This window comes from Gekko japonicus, unplaced genomic scaffold (assembly GCF_001447785.1).
Source record: "Gekko japonicus isolate JY-2015 unplaced genomic scaffold, Gekko_japonicus_V1.1 scaffold522, whole genome shotgun sequence".
NCBI lineage: Eukaryota > Metazoa > Chordata > Lepidosauria > Squamata > Gekkonidae > Gekko > Gekko japonicus.
The window spans coordinates 863,376-882,933 of NW_015169790.1; the positions used below are offsets into that span (position 1 = coordinate 863,376).

Sequence of the window (19,558 nt, forward strand, 5' to 3'; positions counted from 1 at the left end):
TTGTAGCTAAAGGTTATTAAAAAGCTGCAGCTAAATCAAGGATTAGATAACTGTGTGTACACTGGAAGGGGAACTTGGATCTTGGTATGGTGCCAAGAGGCAATGGGGTTGGATTGAGACTGACATTTCCATGGGCACAACAGTTTCTGCCCACGGTGTGCAGTTTTCCTGCCCCTCCCCCAAAGCAGCTCAAAATGCCCTAAAAATCCTGTTCTTGGGGTCCCTCACCCCTAAGAAAAGAGCTTGGGGGGAGTGTCATAGGAGGCTCTGGGATGCTGGAGGGAGCAAGATAAATAAATAAGATCACACACTGTGGGTGAAAATCTTTTTGTCTGCAGAAATGTTAGTTTGGATCCAAGCCAACTACTGTTGCCACCTGGTACTTTTTGATTTTTAAATGTTGTCAGAGCTGTCAGTAGGTTGCTGGGTTGGATCTGCAAAATGTTGTAGAAGCTGTGAGAGGAAGTAGATTAAGCAGAATTTAACATAAAGGAAAAGTTTCATTGTGGGGGAAAATAGGGTATTTTTTGTATAGTTAGGAGTGACGGATGGATGAATAAATTACTCTGGCAAGTAACTAGCACAGATGTCCTGTGAACAACTTACCCAGTTTTGTTTCAGTCAGCATCTCTGACATCACTGATCCATACTGAAGGAACAAAAAATGATTGGCTAGATTGCTAACAGTCTAAGCTGCCTTTTTAATTGCCTATAGTAACACATTTAGGGAAAACACTATAAAAAGACGTTTGATGTGGTATTATAATACTGAGGGAGCAGTTCAAGTCACCACAGCATAGGTTATCTAGACTTGGTACCTGGGAATGTGTTCACAGAATTTGGCACCTGATAATATGCCTTTTATATCGGATCCTCTTTTGTAACTGTTGGATGGCTAATGAGTGAGCTTCAAACAACAACAACCACTACCAGCTCAAATCACCATCATGTGAAGCCTACTGTCTTGGCTTGCGAAAACTGAATAGGATAGATGACTAGAAGAATAGCTGGTTCCAAGGAGCTTTTTTTAAAAAAGGGCCCATTGAGATGAAACACAAGCCCAAAACCTCAGAATTTTCTGACTTGAAAACAATACTTTTTAAAAATGAGTGGTGTTCATTGTCTAAATCTAGTATCAGTCAATGTTCTGTTTTACAAAACAGTTTCTGCCGCTGCACTCTTCATATCTGGAGAGTTCTTAAATACATGTTTCTAAAAAGTGTACCTGCATACACACAGAACAGTTTACAAGTTATGCTACACTGCCTCTGATGTAAAACTTTTATTCCATTTTCCTATGTTTTGTAAGTAAATTGAAAACAATTACAGAAATGGGATCAAGGTGCAGCTGCTGTTTTCTTCTCCATTAGGGAGATCTGCATTTCTCCTTGGAAATTGTTTTAAACTTTCCATTAGCTTGCAAGAAAAGGGTGCCTGGTGTCCAATAAAGTAGGGTTTGTAAAGAGACTATTCTGAGCTCAGCAATTTATTGTGCTTTATGTATGTTTAATTGAACAACAGAGTTATAACAAAACAGTTTCTTTTGGAATCTGAACTTTCTCCTGCTCTCTCAAATTGTTTGTAAGCCAGATATGGCAGGGTTTAGGTTATGTCCTCATGGTATCCTCCTGACCACGTGGTTTGGTGCTGTAGGTCTAAAAAGGAAATGCAACAGACATCCCCCCCCCCTCGCATTTCACGGTATAGGATTTCCACAATTACATCTTTGATTCTTTCAGCACATGATACTCTTGCATGTCTATTGCAGCAGTTAGTGGGATCACATTGAGTGAAGTGTAGGCAATACGTATTTTAGAGATCTTGAATGGGGCAAATATCCAATTGATAAAAATTGGTATTTAATATGTAGCTCTTCAGTTAAATGTGCTTTACATTGTGTAGTAATGAAACTTAAACAACTAGAATCTTTACTGAGTGGCTCTTATTGATTGAAAACTTCCACTAAGTAACTGGTGGTATGCAGCGCCTCTTCTCATATTAATATAGTATTTTGAAGGTGAAAGTATTTGTTTTTATGTCTCAGTGACAACAGTGCTTTTAGCTACATCAATCAACAACCAGTGCAGTATTGGAAAAACTGAATTTAATCTGAAATAAAATGTATGACATTGCTTGTTCAACTACTGTTAGTTTCTTGTTTCATTCATCCTAACAGCAACTAGGTTTAAGAGTTGGATTTTTGTTTTTTAAAATAGTGATTTGCCCTCCTAGTAACTTGTGCTGCAATCATAAGACTACTTTACCTGCTTAGAATTGCTCCCTTAGAGTAGATTCAAGTGGGTAGCCATGTTGGTCTGAAGCAGCAGAACAAAGTTTGAGTCAAGCAGCACCTTTAAGACCAACAAAGTTTAATTTTGGGTACAAACTTTTGTGTGCGTGCACACTTCTTCAGATAACTTCCCTTACAGAGTACTCTGAGTGATTGCAACTGTTTTCAGTAGCTCATTCCATGTAATAAGAGACACCGATCTATACTTCCACATGTGTAGCTAAAGCATATTTGCATCCCTGTTTCTACTGTAATATCTATCTGTGTGTCACTGAACTGGCTAAAAGTACTCTTTGAACCCACCGATTGGTGCATGTTGTAAATTAAGAGTGGCTCGTTTTAGGACCATCATTCCTATCCATACGGTGCTTCAGTTGAACTTTCTACACTAGAATGCTACCCTAAACATCAGCACACCACTAAATATCTATGGGATTCCACAGCAATAATTCCCAAAGAGTGAACTGAGGCTCACTGGAGGGTTATAGAAGTCTTGTCATGCCTGGATAAATACACAGTAAAGGCTTAGATGGCTGTAGATAAAGCTCGCAGGATAGGGTGGGATATAAAAGCAATCAATTAATATGTTCAAAACAGCAATTGGCTCTTCGCCTGTAACCGTTGTTCAAATATGATACAGAATTCTGGGGAATGGTGTGGATTACCTACGGATGGGTGCTAAGTATAGTCACAGGCAGCTCAAGTGGACTGTCCTGTGTCTTCCTGTATTGGTTGTGTCAGCCAGATTTAGCTAGTTAACTGGTTCCAGTGCCACAAAGAAAAGCCTCTGCTGAAATCTATCCTGTCCTCTTTGCCATGGTTTCAAAGTGATTTGCTGTACCACCAGTACGGATACAGAGTGTATGCAGACATAATAGAGGCCAGTTATCACTCATGACATTCTGGCACAAATGTGGGTGTTGTATTTTTTGACAATGCAATTTGTATCTGTTTTTTTGGTAAAGATAAAAAAGCTGCTGTGATTTATAAGACAGATAGCCATTTAGGACTTTTGTGGATGCAGTCATGAGCAATCAAATATGTCAACTTTTATGAGTTGCAAGTCTGAAAGATACTTCAGTATCCTCTTGTGTTCCAACTAGAACAATTTTATTGCAGCTGAAGAATACATAACTCAGTACTCACAGAACACTGCCCTAGAGGAACCAAGTGTTGCTTTTGGTCCTATGATGATTACTGTCAATCTGCAATTAAATAGGCAATTGAAATGCCAATTAAAGACCTGTATAACCCACCAAGCCCTTTCAATGAGAGTTTTTTTCCCTTAGGGATCATGTAAACAATCTTGAAGAATTGTCAGCTTCAACAAATGGTATTGTAGGTGTTGGTAATGCTAGTGTACCTTATGAACTTTTTTTTTTTAAGACGCAGCTAGAATGCTTATTGCTTAATGTTGAAAGAGTGCTAAGGGGATTTCCTTGGATATGTGGTGTGCTAAATTAATATAGCAGCACCTGAAAAACTAACAAACAATATTATATTAATTCAGGGGAGAAAAAAGAAAGATGAAGATAATGGAACAGTTTTATAATTAATTTAAGGGAATTTCCAGACAAGAGTTTGAAGAGTTTGTTAAGCGCCTTCTTTAATGGATGGAGAGCCTTACCTGAAAATTTGAATGAGGCACTGAATACTTGTATTAGAGGATACATATCACAGAAACAGAATAAATGATAAATATGTAAAGTCTCAGCCAGCTTGGATAGAAGCACCCCCCCCTTCTTTCTTTTATTCTTCGTCTCTTACTCATTTATATGTTTTCTTTTGGGGGGTTTTCTGGTTGGAACATCACCATAACAAGACAGATTTTATATTGGATAAGAGGTTTTTCATGATCTTGTTTTGTTGTTGGCTTTTGCGTGTGTATATAATTCAAGAAAATTAAATATATTTTAAAAGATAAGACTAGTGTACAAAAATTGTGAGGACTGAATAGATAGGGGGGATACTGAAACAGCAAAACTCTACAGCAGCATCTAATATTTACAATAAACCCAAAGTAGATGAGCATTGGGCAAGGGGACAACAAAATGGCCAGTGAGACTGAGTATTCCTAATTGGGCATATGATGCCCACTGTGGGATAATTGGCACATGGAATCAGTATGTAGGCACCCAGTGACACTAATGAATGCCATGGGTTTGTTTTCATTTATTTGATTTATTTAATTTAGTAATCTTCGTAGCAGACCCATAGCCAGAAAAATTTTGGTGGGAGGCACTGAGGAGGCATGATGTCACAAAAATAATAAAATACAAATAAATAAATAAAAGGGCGCTAGAAGAGCTGTAGAAAGGGCCCCCTCCCCCACAAACCAGTTACCTATGGTCTCCTCCATGTTCAGAGCAGGCAGCAAGAACCACGGCAGTGCTCCCAGAGAAAAGCTGCCACTGGGGTCACAGTGCCCCCCCCACGCCATGGAGATAGAAAAAGAGTCCCGCTCGACCAGACCAACAGCTGGGCTGGCTCGACCAGGCTACCATCTACCTGGTGAGCTGAGCTGAGGAAAGGAAGCTGAGGCAAAAACCAGTCATGGTGGCACTCAGGTGGGCAGCCAAGAGAGAATGGCCCACCTGCGTAGCCTTCCACCCACTACATGTTCCGCTTTGGAGAGCCAGATGGATACCAGCAAATCCCCCTTTAAAGATATTTATTCCTGTAGCCATCACTACATCCTCTGGCAGCATAATCACTGTCTGTGTAAAGTAGTATTTCCTTTTGTCTATCCTGAACCTACTGCCCATCAGTTTCATTGGATGCCCTCAAATTCTAGTTACTGATAAATCAAATATGTGAAACATTAACAAAGTGGGTTCCTAATTTTGTGGGCTTGTAGAGTGATGTTTTTGTGTGACTGCCAAGTAGATTGTACAGACTGGTTGTGGTCCATGCTACTTGCTAGACAAAGAATGCGCAGGAATAAGGAATGCGTTTGATTGATAGGTGGTGACAAGGCCATGAAGGGTTTTCCACTGAGAAAGAACAGGAAGCCAGCTGGAATTTAAGGTGGAATGTTTCATGGTCTGAATGACAAAAGATATTACTTAGAGGTAAGGGAATGAGGTGTGATCACAGAAAACAGAGACTACCATGCCCCATGCTCTTCCTTGTAGGCTGTGCCCAGGCCAGAAGGGTGGAAGTAAATGCCACTATGCTTCTCCTTGGTGGTTACACCATGTTCAGGCTAGCAGGCTGAAGTTGATCAGGAATGTGTTTGTGCAGTTCCTCACTGACTGTATTGGGCTCAGGTTTACACAGGGTAAAACTGGGTGCAGCTGTGCTCCTTCCTATCGACCCCTTGGTAGGAGTGGATGAGACTCAGGGCAGCAGACCACCCAGTAAAGTTAATTGCCAATCAGCCCTGAACAAAGTTGGAAACAGCAGGATTAAAATGAAAACAAACAAGACTGAAACCCTTCTTGCCAATGATGTTAACATATATGTATGTTGATGGTGAACACATCCACAGTATACCACTTTCAACACATCTTAAAGTGGCAGTATGATTTTTGCAAGATGCATTCAAGGAGACTGTTGCAAATTTAGAGTAAACTGTACTATAAAGCTGCAGTTGGAAAGTGCTGTCAAGTTGCAGCTGAGTTACAGCAACCCCATAGGATTTTCAAGGCAAGAGACCTTCACCAGAGCCGCTCAGCTTCCCAACCACAGATCTCTCTTGTCACCTGATGTACTAAAACAAATGACAGGAATGAAAAAAAAGGGGAGGGGGAGGGGGGGGAGGTTGCCAGCTCCATGTTAGGAAGCTCCTGGAGATTTGGGGATGGAGCCTGGGTAGGACAGGGACCTCGCTGGGGTACAATGCCATACAGCCCATCCTCCAAAGCATCCATTTTCTCCAGGGAATCTTATCTCTGTAGTCTGGAGATGAGCTGTAAGTCCAGGGGATTCCTAGCTCCCTCTTGGAGGCTGGCATCTCTAGAATTTGTATGGGCTGCATTGAAATTACCGCACACAAAAGTTGCAATGAAAACGCAGGATGGATTTGAAGAAACCTGCTCTGGGCCTGGCAGCCCCCAGAGTGAAAAGAAGTTCCCTGGGACTGGAATCAGTGCTCTGGACCGGAATGACAGGAGGAGTGGAGTTCTGTGAGGCAGCGGTAGGGAAGGAGTGTGCGAGGAAGCTCAAGTTAGCAACGAATGGGAGCAGTGGGTCGAGGGGGGGGGGACCGCTGCCAGGTTTTTGCGAGAAAAGGAAGAGCTGTTTCGCCTAAGACTTCGCAGAAGCTCGCTAGCAAATCTAGGACTTCCCAAACGACAGACGCACAAGCATGAAATATCGCGATAGGTGTCATAGACGCGTGGGGTGGGGTTGAACCTGATTCTCTTTTCCCTCCAAAAACCTAGCCTGGACGTTGTTGTCGAATCTGCTGTTTAGAGGGGAGATTATTATTTTTTCTAAAACCAACAGCAAAATTCTCGGCTAACTCTCTCGGGCAAAAAAACGACCCGTTACTGAGTGGTAGAATGGAAATACTAAACCAAACAAGCAAGCCTCTAGCGAATCTGTCATTATAAAATCTTGTCCGTTTTTTCTGGCTGTTGTTGGCTGTCCCCTCTCATAGTAGCTTTAGCGAGGGGCTCTCCTCCATCTCCTCCACTCCTCCCGCTCGCAGGAAAAGAGGCGGGGCATCGCTTCCGTGATGGTTCGAACAAGCCAATGGGCAATGGCAATGTCGCGAGCTAGCCACTGAGAAAAAGGGGTAGGAGATGCCAGCTGAGTAGGTTGTACCGCCCTCTCAGCACGGCGCATCCCTTCTGCTGGACGAAGTGCGACCATTTTGCAGGGGGGAGCGGCGAGTGGTGGCGATTGACGGTGTAAGGAGGCCAGGTCTGTTGCGCGGGGCGGCCGCCTGAGTCGCTGGGCCCGGGGACCAACGGCCCCGCGGGAAGTCGAGCGAGGCCTCCTCGGACTCACCTCGCCTATTTCGTCTCCTTAGTTGATAGCGCCCGCCTCGATTTAATCGGCCAAGATGTCCAGGCCCGTCAGGTGAGCCTTTCGGAAATGGAGAAGGGCCTCGGGGCACCCACGTCTTTTCCGAAGAGGAGCCAACGAACCGGGGCCTGTCCCATGCGGGGAAGAAAGGGGAGGCCAGAAGCGGGACATGGCGGGAGATGAGAGGGGAGGGGCGTGTGTAGGTATGCAGCATGCTTCTTGGAGGAGGAGGAGGAGGAAAAGGGGGGCAATTCACGCCGCCGCCGCCCTGCGGGTTCTTTTCAACAGGGTGCAGTGCTGCCCCTGAAGGTTAGCACAGACAAAGATCCACGTTTGTATGAGGGAAGGAGGAGGAAAGGTCTGTGAGGGTTTCACTGCGCGTATGTCGACTGTAGGGAGAGAAGGAAGGCATGCCACATGCGCATCGTGCGGATGAGTCGTGTGCATTTATTGTTCCAGAGAAATGGGGGAATGTATTGTTAGCTTGGACCCGTGTTTGGAGTTATGTCGTCGAGAGGCGATATGTATTTAATTGGGACTTTTCGTACGGAGTTGCTGTATATCACCGTAGGGAGGTGCTTGCTTGCGAGAAGGAAGAGTTCGTAGCAGAAGAGTGCGCCCTGGTGGGAAGGAGCGCATGTGCATTTACAATGCACGTTGTGAGGGAACTGCGCTTTTTGCAGCGGTGTGGAATTAATCGGAGTTCCATGCATAAAGGTGGGGTGTCTCGCGTTGTTGCGATCTCATTGGGTGGTAGGAAGCGATCAGAGAATCCAGAAAGCAAACAGGGTTCACTTAGCCGTGGCTTATTTCTGGGGGAATAAGGGATACCTAAAGAATATTGACCGTCCCGTTCTAGTCTTGGGTGACATCTTTGATCACTTGCTCCACTTTTCCACTGTTCTGTAAGTTTGTGGCTGAGGGCCAGATGAACAAGACAGTGACCTGTAATGATCTGATCTTTTTCAATTACATTGCCACTTAAGTTTGTATCCTTATGTGGCCCTGGATTCAGTCAGCAAAGAGTATAGAGTTGTGATACTGTACATTCTGGTTATTTCTTACTTGCATCCAAGTATGTGGTATCACATTTATATTTCTTCCTCCAGGGAATTAAGTGATTTATTTTATTTATTTACATTATTTCAGTGTGCCTTTCTGGCTTGGACTCAAGGCAGATTACACACAGTCAATAGAACTAATAGGATAGGGTGGGCATTTAATAAACAGTACAATAGAGTCTGAGTTGTAGTACCCATTAGAAATCTAAAAACAGAACTGAAGCAAAGCATAAGTATTAACCCAGGTGGGCAGATGTGTTGGTCTGAAGCAGTAGAACAAAGTTTGAGTTCAATGGCACCTTTAAGACCAACAAAGTTTTATTCAAGGTATGAGCTTTCGTATGCACATGTGTGTGAGGAAGTGTGTGTGCACATGGAAGCTCATACCTTGAATAAAACTTCATTGGGTTTAAAGGTGCCACTGAACTCAAACTTCGTTCATAAGTACACATTACACATTAAATGATATAAGATTACATAGTAGTTTTAGCAAGCTAAACATAGGAGGAGAGGCAGTCTCGCAAATACGAGGGTCCAAGGTCTTGAAGGGCTTTGTATGTGATAGGCAGTACCTTAATCAGAGCCCAGTAATTGATGGGCAGCCAGTGGAGTGACTGTTGCATGGGAGTGCTATGTGTGGCTCCGCCTTGTTCCTGATTTTTTTTAACCATAATATTTTATTCGATTTTAATTCAGAACATAACAAATAAATACAGGTTCTCAAACAACATAATAGCCAAGCTGTGGCTTTCTGCACCAACTGAAGTTTTCAGATTGATTTTGCAGTGAGACCAATGTACAGTGCATTAAAGTAGTCTAGTCTCAATGTAACATGGCCAAAAAGCTGTTTCAAGGCAAGAAGCCATATTTTTGGACTATGCTGAGTTGGAAGAAAGCCTTTTTTTTGCAGCTACACTAGCTTGCTTCCCCAGCAGTATTGTTAGGTCCTGTATAATCCAAAGGCTCTTAACCAAGGGAGTAAGGGTCAGCTAAACTCCATCAAAAGTGGGGAACATAATGCCCTTCAAGATCTCTGCCTTCTGAACCATCATTACCTCCGTCTTGTCAGAGTTTAGTTTCAATTTATTCACTCTTAGCCAATTTACCACTTCAGGAAGGCAGGAATTTAGGACCTCTACTGCATCACCAGGAGCCTTGGATAAGGTTATATAGAACTCAGTATCATATACATATAAATGACAACCAGCCCAAAAGCTATGAATGATTTGTCATAAGGTCATTACATAGAGATTGAAAAGCATGAGGGATAGAATTGTGCCCTGTGGAACTCCACAAGTTAAGTCCCACAGTGATGTTAGATAAAGTTAGAGTGGGATCAATCCGCTTCCTTTTTCCTGAGGACCACATAAGAGTGTGAATTTAACAGTTGAGAGATTATTATTTTTTGTATTTTTATGTGTGTGTGCACCTGGAAGTCATGGTGACCTCTGGTGACTGACCCCTACTGGGGGGCCTGAAGGATATTCAGAGAGGTGGCTGAATAAAGCCTGCCCCCACCTCTGGTATTCCAAGGAGGGTCTCCCATCCAAGTACTTGCCAGAGTCGACCCTGCTTAGCTTCCGAGATCTGACAAGATTGGGCTTGACTGGGCTATTCAGGTCAGGGCACCTGAGAGAGTATTTGAATTTAAGATGCCCCTGCCAAAGACTAGTTTTCCATTGTATCTTCTACATCTCATCAGTGGGGAGCCAATATAGGTGTAATGGTTAGAAGCTGGACTAGACCTGGGCTGACCCAGATTTAAATTCCTGCTTGCCATAAAATGTTGGGACAGTTATACTCTCCTAGTATAACCACAGCCACAGAGCTGTAGTGAGAGTTCAGTGGAGGAGAACTATGCATGGTGAAGTGGGACAGTGGGCCACCAGAAAAATAAAATTGTATTCATTGTTACACTTATAAACACCAAAATATGAGACTGTTTAAGATTAGCTAGTAACTGCTCACATTAAAGAACAGTTCCGCAAGACACAATCCAGTTTGCAAAGGACTTTTACTTACGGTGCCTAAAATTGCTGAAGTTTAAATGTCCAATCTGAAATAAATGTCTTCTCCCACTTAAATTTCTATTTAATATGCAATTAAAATTTGCATATTAACTAGAAATTTAAGTGGCGGTAGACTGGAAGGTAAATTAATGTGTATGAATACCAGAAAATTGTTTTTGAGGGAATCCCATGTTAGTTGGATTTATACTTGAATATTTAAACTTAATGAATTATGATCTGGCAGGAGGTGGGGCTATATGTCCCTACTTGGGAGTGCAGCTTCCCTGATGATCACTTTATTAGTATTTTGCTTTTGAGCACAACAGTGGCTTGAGTTGCTTTTCATCCTCTGTATCTAATGTCCTTGGGGCACAATTTAACATAATGTCATAACCAAGTAGCTGTCTGGATGAGTAGTTACAGTGGGCTTTAATTTACAATAGTTTTGCTGTTAGAGTTTTGTTGTATATAAACTTAAAATTGAATTCAGGAGCTAACCAGGCTTGCCTGTTCCTTCTGAATCTCTTTAGGGGGGAAATTCCACAAGTAATTGGATAGAACCACATTATTCCATTCCACAACAATAATTTATTTTAAAATCTGACTATAAAATCATGCCTGAATCATCCAAGCATCCCCTAAACATAGCTAACTTTATTTTGTAGTCATGACACTTGCCATTAGTCCAAATCTGTGATTATCCGCAGAGAATGAATCTACCTTAGCACAGGTTAGGACTGTTGTGGCCCAGAGCAGCTTTATTTGTTTGGTCTATTAGCTCTTTTGAGTCCAGCTGGACAGGATATATTAACAGACTCATCCTATGCCCTTTCCTGCTTTTTTTACAAAGTATATTGTAACCATATATAGTCACAGTTTGGATCAGGACCACACAGAGAGGGGAGTATATTCAGTGTTCCCTCTAGGCTGAGTTAGTGTGAGCTAGCTCACAGTTTTTTATCCTCCGGCTCACACATTTTTGTCTTCGTCCAGGAAGGATGGCTCCAGAGCAAACTAATTTATGCAGTAGCCAAATTGCTCACTCACAACTTTAATGTCAGTAGCTCACAAAGTAGAATTTTTGCTCACAAGACTCCACAGCTTAGAGGGAGCACTGTATATTGCACAGTTTCAGAACCTCTTATATTCACACGTATGCTGTTACTAACTTTGGAAGGAAAATGTGCCATCCTTTTTTCTGTTCCAGAGTTGCTAATGGCTATTGTCATGGGGAGGCAGTTTTGATTTGCAGTCTGATACAGGCTCATAGACAATAATGGTATTTTCCTTTGGTTTATCCTGGTTTAGAAACAGATAACCTTGAATTGTATGTTAAAATCTGAATATAAATTGGAGTGGAAGTCTTTGATCATGCTTTAGCTCTAAGGAGAGGAGGGATGGAGCCAGCACATGAGCATGCCAAAATCAGATTTGTGCCTATCATGCTCAAACCTCTATTTGTTCATGGTTTTAATGGGAAGACTGTAGATAGGATCTTAACTTTTTATTTTGTTAGGGTGTTTTTAAAATTTTCTTGGTAAGGGCTCTTTGCCCACTACTCAAGCAAGATTTTCCCTCCTTCCCACCCCCTGTAACTTCAGGCATCTTTGCTTTATGTTAATTTGTTTCACAGTTCATTTATTTGTGTACTCAACATAAGTATCAAACAGGTTGCTGATTAAAATGTCTCTTGTTCTAATAAAGTTTCAAAATGCATGACTGTTACTTGGCAGTTTTTGACTCTTGAAGCTGTGAAAGGGCAGTGCCTCAAACAGGATCCTGGAACTGTGAAATCAGAGTCAGGGAATATGTCCCCACCCCCATCAACTCTCTCTTACATCCAGAGAACAAAATTTGAGTTTGGTGGCACCTTTAAGACCAGCAGAGTTTTATTCAAGGTATAAGCTTTCGTGTGCTATCAGTCCATACATATAGGCAGAGGGTGAGCAGCAATTAGCATACAAGTTATTTAAGATGTTTAACAGATGCAAGGGCCAAACAGGAATAATAAGCTTAGTTTATATGGTCACCATTTGTTTGGATTTCATTCCGGTGGGGAAACATAGTGAAGCAAATAAATATATCAGAATTGGAGATTGATGTGTAAATGTACCCTTCTTAATTGTGGAATGCTGAGAGTAATTATCTGAGACCCTGTTGTAATGCTCCATCTGTCTCCTCTCAAGCATGGAGGTAACTACAACAGCATCCTTTTCTTTAAGGTGGGGCGATTGGTTGTGTAGTGTCATGTCTCCTCTGTCACCAGGCCAGAGAAATACATTCCAATCTACCATTCCAAATGACATTACATTCTACTGTTCATTGCATTACATTACAATCACTATTCCAATCTGCTATTTGAAATAAGAAATACAATAAAATAAATAGGCTATATGGCCCTTCTTGGTGAGAATACAGATGTAAGGACTGAGATTAGCATATGTAGTGAGATAAGAAACCATTATCCCTGTTAAGTCCGGGGGGGGGGTTTGTTCCAAGTGTGATAACTGCTAATTCAGCAGTTTCCCTTTCCAGTATGTTCCTAAAGTTCCTTTGCAATAAAACAGCTACTTTGACGTCACCCACTAAATGTCCTGGAAGGTTGAAGGTCCTATAGGTTTCTCAGTCCTGTGATTCTTCATGTCAGATTTGTGTCCATTAATCCTTGGGCATAGGGTTTGACCTGTTTGCCCTGGGTAGAGAATGGAAGGGCATTGTTGGCATTTAATGGCATATATAATGTTAGACGAGAAGCAAGTGAATGAGCCTGAGATGGTATAGTTGATATTGTTAGGTCCAGTGATTGTGTTGTCTGAGTATATGTGGCAGCAAAGTTGGCATCTGGGTTTATTGCAAGCTCTGGTACCAGTCTCCATGTTCAAGTTAGATGTATTATTGTGTGTTAGATGTTTTATTATTATTATAGCCAGAGATTGGATTTGGAGCTAGATGAGCAGTTTTTTGCTTATCAGTTAGAATTACAGGGGATTTATTCAGTGCCATTTTATCTCACCTTTCCTCCAAGGAGCTTGGGGTACTCCTGTTTTATTATCACAGCACCCTTTGGAGATAGGTTAGGCTGGGGAAATGACTGGCCCAAGGTCATGCATTCAGCTTCATTGCAAACAGGGATGTGAACTCTGGTTTCCCTGGTTCTAATTTAACACTAATCACTACACCACAGGGTGTTCTTGCATTAAATATCTGAGATTGGGGGTTAAACCTCCAGTCATGGAGCTTGGCCGTCTTATGCTATTGTTCAATAGAGGAAAATATTCTGAACTTAATTATTGCTTTTCCCCATCCTAGCCAGTTCTTTAGAAGTCTAGAATTTGCTCTGTGTTTTAAAAAAATGTTTCCACAGAATGGAAGCTTATGCTTATCCAAATGGTTTACTTAAAGAAGAGAATCAGTGTAGTGTATTACTCCTCAGATTAGATGGCAAACTGCTTTTTATTCTGCTGTACATATTTACTTGACGGAGTGTAGTAATATGCCATGTTGATCCTTAAGGATCAATGTACCTCTTCTCAAGTGAACATGAGAGGAAGAATGATAGATGCTGGCCAATGGTGAATGAATTATTTTGGGGATTAATATTTACTAGAGGGTGATAGTAAGTACACAGTTTGAAGAGTAGCCATCAGAGGAAGACTCTGTGCCTCCTTATTTTGTTTTTGTAGGTAGGATAAGAAGGAAAGATTGACCTCTGAGTGTGCTGCTGGCTGTGAATGTTGCTCAAGATGTGAATAGGAAGCAAGGGAAGTTTAAATCTTTGTGTTGAGGAAACTATTGCCCTTGCCACCAGATTATCTGAGAGCCAGTGTGGTGGTTAGAGTGCTGAACTAGAATGTGGGAGACCCAGGTTTGAACCCCTGTTCTGCTGTGGAAGCTCACTGGGTAATCTTCGGCCAGTCAGACACAAGTCCTGTGCTACCACACAGGCTGGTTGTTAGGGTAAAATGAAAGAATGGGAGAAGGATGTAAGCAGCTTTGGAGGGAAAAGTGGGGTATAAAAATACTGTTTTCTTAAGATTAATTCCCGCTTGTTTGATCTCCAGGTTACCTGTATTCATTGTACTGATACAGGGCACCAAGTGAGCAAAATACTGCTGTTATTTATATAGGGTGGACCAATCTCTGTGCATTAAATTACGCATGTTCTCAGGTGGTGTTAGTAATTAATTGGTTTGTTCAGGCTTGATTTTCTGTATCAGGTAACAATAATTTTAAACAAACTCCATTGTTTACAGTATGGCCTGCCTACCGCTGCACCATGAAAGTTCTAATCTACCTGCTACCTCTATCAGCCAAATTCAAATGTGCTATAATGATTGTAATGGAAAGCATTTTGAGTGCCCCTGGAAAGCTGTGCCACTTATTCACTTGAAACTTGTTACTCAGGATTGTAGGACCCAGTTCCAACAAGCTTCTTTTGGGTTTCCTGAGAACTTGGGAGCATCATGCACAACAACAGTGCTGCAAACAAGTCTGTTGTGGCAGTACTTTTAAAAAGTTAGCGTGTAAATTGTGGGGTATTGTTGAGGCAGGGTAGTGTGAGAATGCCAGCTTGAGAGGTGAAATACTGGCAGGACACAGTTCCTGATTAATCAGGTAGCAAGACTTTATTTTGTCTTGATGGGGAACCATTTTCTTTCAGGCAAATAGTCAATTTTTAACCCTGAGCTTACTGTATTGGTAGTAAAAAGGTAAAGGTTCCCTTGCTCGAAAGCCAGTCGAATCCGACTCTAGGGTTGTGGTGCTCATCTCCGTTTCAAAGCTGAAGAGCCAGCGCTGTCCGAAGACATTTCCGTGGTCATGTGGCCGGCTTGACTAAACACCAAGGTGCACGGATCTTATAAAAAAATAAACTGTTTAAACTTTAAATTTTCATCATTTAAACATAAGAAACAGCCTTAATTAAAAGGGAGGAGAGATTGACCCACATAAGTGTTTGCAGAAATATGTAAACGGACCCTTATCACTTACATCCCTAATTCGTAACTCCCACCAGGGCTGGAGGGAGGAACTGATAAATAAGGTCAGAGAACATGTGTTTTATATTTTCTTGCTCATGTTGTTTCATCCTGGTCCACAGACTTTGCATACAGAATTACGTAGGTTGTGCACATTGGTTCATTTCCACAGTTGCTCATTAAATTTATATATTTGGCTTGGAAATTAGGCTAAATTGTTGCATAAGTTTATAAGGACAAGCTTAAATTCCAAAGTTTGAGGGACACAGGTTTACAGTCTGCTAGGTGCTGCACAAAAAATAAACGAAGGTGGTCAAAATACAGAGGGTTGGATTTTTTGTTAAACCACAACACTCCACTTACTTTTCCGTCTCCTTCTGTCCTGCAGCCCCTGTGTCACCTGAAAAACTGCTCCTTAGTGTTGGGTTCCCTGGAATAGCATTGGATGCAGTGCAGGAGCTGCAGCTTGAGTGGGAAACTTGTGGAAATTGTGGACTTCCCTTGTATGAACAGACATGTCATCCACTGTCAAAAGGGTACCCTTGGATCCTACTCAGGGACCTTATGGTGTACAATAGGTGGGCAAGAAAAGAAGAGAGTTAGACCTGATGAATGAGTAGCAGGGCTGGGAATATGGGAAGGTTAGAACAGGTCCAGAACAACATTTGAAAATATTTAGCATGCCGAGCTGGGATGCCTGGCAATTTCTGTCAATCTTTAATAACCACAAGGTTATATTTGTTCTTAACAGTGTTTGCTAAACTTCTGAGAGTAAAATCTGAAATGTTGACTTGTATTCCAATTACATTTTCTGCTAGTGGAAGGAGATTTTTACTGATTTCCCCAAGGCAGCTTGCAAGTTCTTAGAAACAATAATATAAATTAATTCTCTTTTTCACTGAAGGCCAAGTACTACTGCCAGCTCTCACCTAGTATCTTACTCCACCCCAAGAGCTGTCCCTGGAAATGGCCACCATGAAAATCTGTCAGCAGTTCAATTACAGAGGGGAGGGTTTCTCAATTTTTGGCATGCAGATGTAAGCACAGCTCTGCAGTAGTGGTGTGCACCCCCAAAAAAATAAATCGGCATTTTTCATGTTCTGGTATATTGAACCCCCAAAATATCAGTATTATCTGATATTCCCAAATCCCAGTATTGGTTTGGTATGGTATTGGGATTTGGGAAATAATTGGGATTGCCAAATTTTTCAGCTTCTTGGACACCTCCAGTCTGCAGGTTCACTTGCTGCTTGGAGAAGGTGTTTATCCCTTTGGATGCCTTCTCCCTTTGGACGCCTTCCCCAAGAGACAAGCACCTTTTAGACACCTTCTCCAAGCCGCGTGTGAACAGCTCCTTGGACACCTCACCACTTGGAGAGCGTGTTTGAAGGGACCACAATCCTTTTGGGTGCCTGGAGGAGAAAGCAAGTCCCAGGAGCTGCTGTGCGACATATTGCTCTGTGCAACATAGGAGATCATGGTTGGGCTCACTTTCTCCTGTGCTCTGGTTTAAACCAGGCTGCTGGAGAAGGGAGCCGCAGGAGATGCTGTGCCAATTGGAGTTGATCTGTTCTTCAATACTGGAGATTCCTATACCTGTTGGACTTAAAAGAATGGAGGCGGCTCTTACTTGTGTCTAGTTAAGTGTGTAAATTGGAATTCCTGGGCATTACTTATTTTATATTTACATATGCCACCTTTCTGTGCTTCCACCCATGAGGCATTCAAGGCATAAAACACCAGCATTAATTAGCAGCTTTAAAAAACAGGGTTAGTGAAACAAAACAAAAGAGCATGCACAAAGGTGAGTAGGGAAGACTTCATTGGCCAACCAAAGATTGGGAAGGATTTTTCATAATCGGGGTGCATCCACTAAAAAGCCCCCATTGCTAATATGCATCTGCTTAAGTTCCGAAGATGGAAGCACCCAGAAAAGGGCTTTTAGTGACTATTTCACCTGCTTTTACTTACCTTGATCACAAATAGAGATGTGAAGGCCCGGAAAAAAACCGGGAAAATTCGGGGAAAAACCAGGGTTTTTCCGTTTTTTTCCTGAAGCCTTTTTTGTTTTTTTCCGAAAAATTGGAAAAATTGAAAAAATAAAATAAATTGACTATGGAACGTTTTATTTTAACATGCTGAATAAAATATTTTAAGACAAGGTGTTCAAATATTTTCCAAATCATTTCTAATATATATATATATGGTATCAGATTGATCTAATTTCTGTGCACTGAGGACAAGCAAGTCCTAGGTTACAAACTGAACTCTCCAATGCAAGATTACGATGCATTTCTTCCTTTAGGAGGAGCTATTGTCAGAAGAAAATAAAAAGGTTTCAGTTTTGTTTTTGCATGTGGGTGGGTATTCTGTTTGTAATAATTGCTTGGATACACTATATTTTTAATATGCTAGTTGTGATAATTTCATGCCAAGTAAAAATGTCCATAGTCATATTTTATGTTCCTAAAGTAACAGAATGACTTTCAATTTAGAAAAGACAAAAGAAATGCTAATGTAGCATTTTTTTCAATTTTTCCAAAAATTTCCGTTTCCCCCCGAAAAAACCTGGCTTCAAAATTTCTGGAAATTTTACATCTTTAATCACAAATCTTGAATTATACCTGGAAACTACTGGGAGTGAAGATCTTTAAGCACTGAACATTATGTTAATTGCCAGAGGCCCTTGTTAACATCTTGGTTGCTGTGTTCTGGATCAGTTGGACTTTCCAAAAAGCTTTGAAAGGCAGCCAGTTAGTTTCAGAGGGTACTGCATAAGGGCAATTATATTTAAAATATCTAATGAAATGATAGTCTTGGTTATTAAAACTCACCACAGTCATCAAAATTTTATTCTGATTAAACTAGTATGCTTTTTTGCTTTTCCAGGAACAGAAAGGTGGTGGACTACTCACAGTTTCAGGAATCAGATGATGCAGGTAACTAACTATTGATCTTGATGGGAAAATATTGAGACTCTTCTGTAACAGCATGTATTTTCATAGTTCTTTATTGTTCTGTTCCAAGTAAAGCCTTCTGGAACCCTTGCAAGGTTTTTTGTAGTTGGAAAACAGACATGCTGTTGTTACTGTCTAGTAGATGAAGTTGTGATAATTAGTGAAAACAAAGTATGGTGCAATCCTGAGTGCAATTCTAATGCTGGTTTATTAGCCAAGTTCAGTTTGTTTCTAATACATGCAAGACAAATGCCAATTTATTAGAAACAATAAGAACTTAGTAGGACATATAAAGCTAATTAGCTTCAATTAGTAGTTGACATTAATCAGAGGTGGAAAATGGTCAGTAAAATCAGTAAAAGTCAATTTTTTCATCTTGGTCAGTAGTTTGTCCGTTTTTTAAAAAATTGGTCAGTAAAGTCAGTATTTCTTTGATTTTTGTGAATGCAGTTTGTGTTGTTCTGTTTTCATTACTGCATTTTTGGGAAAACATGATGACTTCCCAGTGAGAAGACAGATTGTTTTCAGTTTAGTTATGAAGTACTTTAAGGACTTTGTTCCTAAGAGTAAAAGTGATTTGGTGAAATCTTCCACAAAGTATAGAAACATAATTAACCTCTTAAAACATGAGACAATGAAAGTAGAGGTGATGGATATTGTGGGACTCAACATGGCACAGCTCATGCTAGAAGGAGTTGAGAAAGCAATGGAAGAAGAGGACAAGGGGAAAAATGCTTGTGGATGCAGTGCAGACAACTGTTGAGAAACGAAAGAGTTTGTGAATAACTTCATTCATTCATTATTTATACCCCGCCGGGCTCAGGGCAGCTTACAAAGAGATTAAACATATAGGTAACAAATTATATACAATCTTAAAACAAATAATAAAACTCTACATTATCATAAAGTGCTAGTAAGTGATCAGGTACTTATAAGAAAGATTACAGAAGGCAGAACCAATACTAGTGTTGTAATCAGATGATCTATATTGGCTCGTCTTGGTCTCTATATTTAGGCTGTTGGTGGTAAGCCAAGGACCAGGGCACTGTCACTTCTCAGTTATTTGATGTTATTTGGTGCGGCTCCTTAGTTAAAGGCCTGGTGGAAAAGCTCCATCTTGCAGGCCCTGTGGAAATGTAAAAGTTCCTGGGGGCCCTGATCTCTTCTGGGAGCTCATTTTACCAGTACGGCGCTACCACTGAGAAGGCCCTGGCCTTGGTTGTGGCCAGCCTGGCATTTTTAGGACCTGGGAGGCCAATCGATTTTGTGACCCTGAGCGCAGTGCTCTCTG

General features: G+C 41.3%; 1 protein-coding gene across 2 annotated transcripts in view; it reads left to right on the forward strand.

Moving 5' to 3' along the window:
• Positions 1 to 7,059: 7,059 nt before the first annotated feature.
• Positions 7,060 to 19,558, forward strand: part of NUCKS1 (nuclear casein kinase and cyclin-dependent kinase substrate 1) — a 40,131-nt gene continuing 27,632 nt past the window's right edge. For both annotated transcript variants that reach the window (XM_015417020.1, XM_015417021.1), the window contains exons 1-2: positions 7,060 to 7,318; positions 18,200 to 18,249. In XM_015417020.1, the coding sequence (XP_015272506.1) occupies positions 7,302 to 7,318; positions 18,200 to 18,249 (67 nt within the window). In that variant the 5' untranslated portion in view covers positions 7,060 to 7,301. The remainder of the gene's footprint in view (positions 7,319 to 18,199; positions 18,250 to 19,558) is intronic.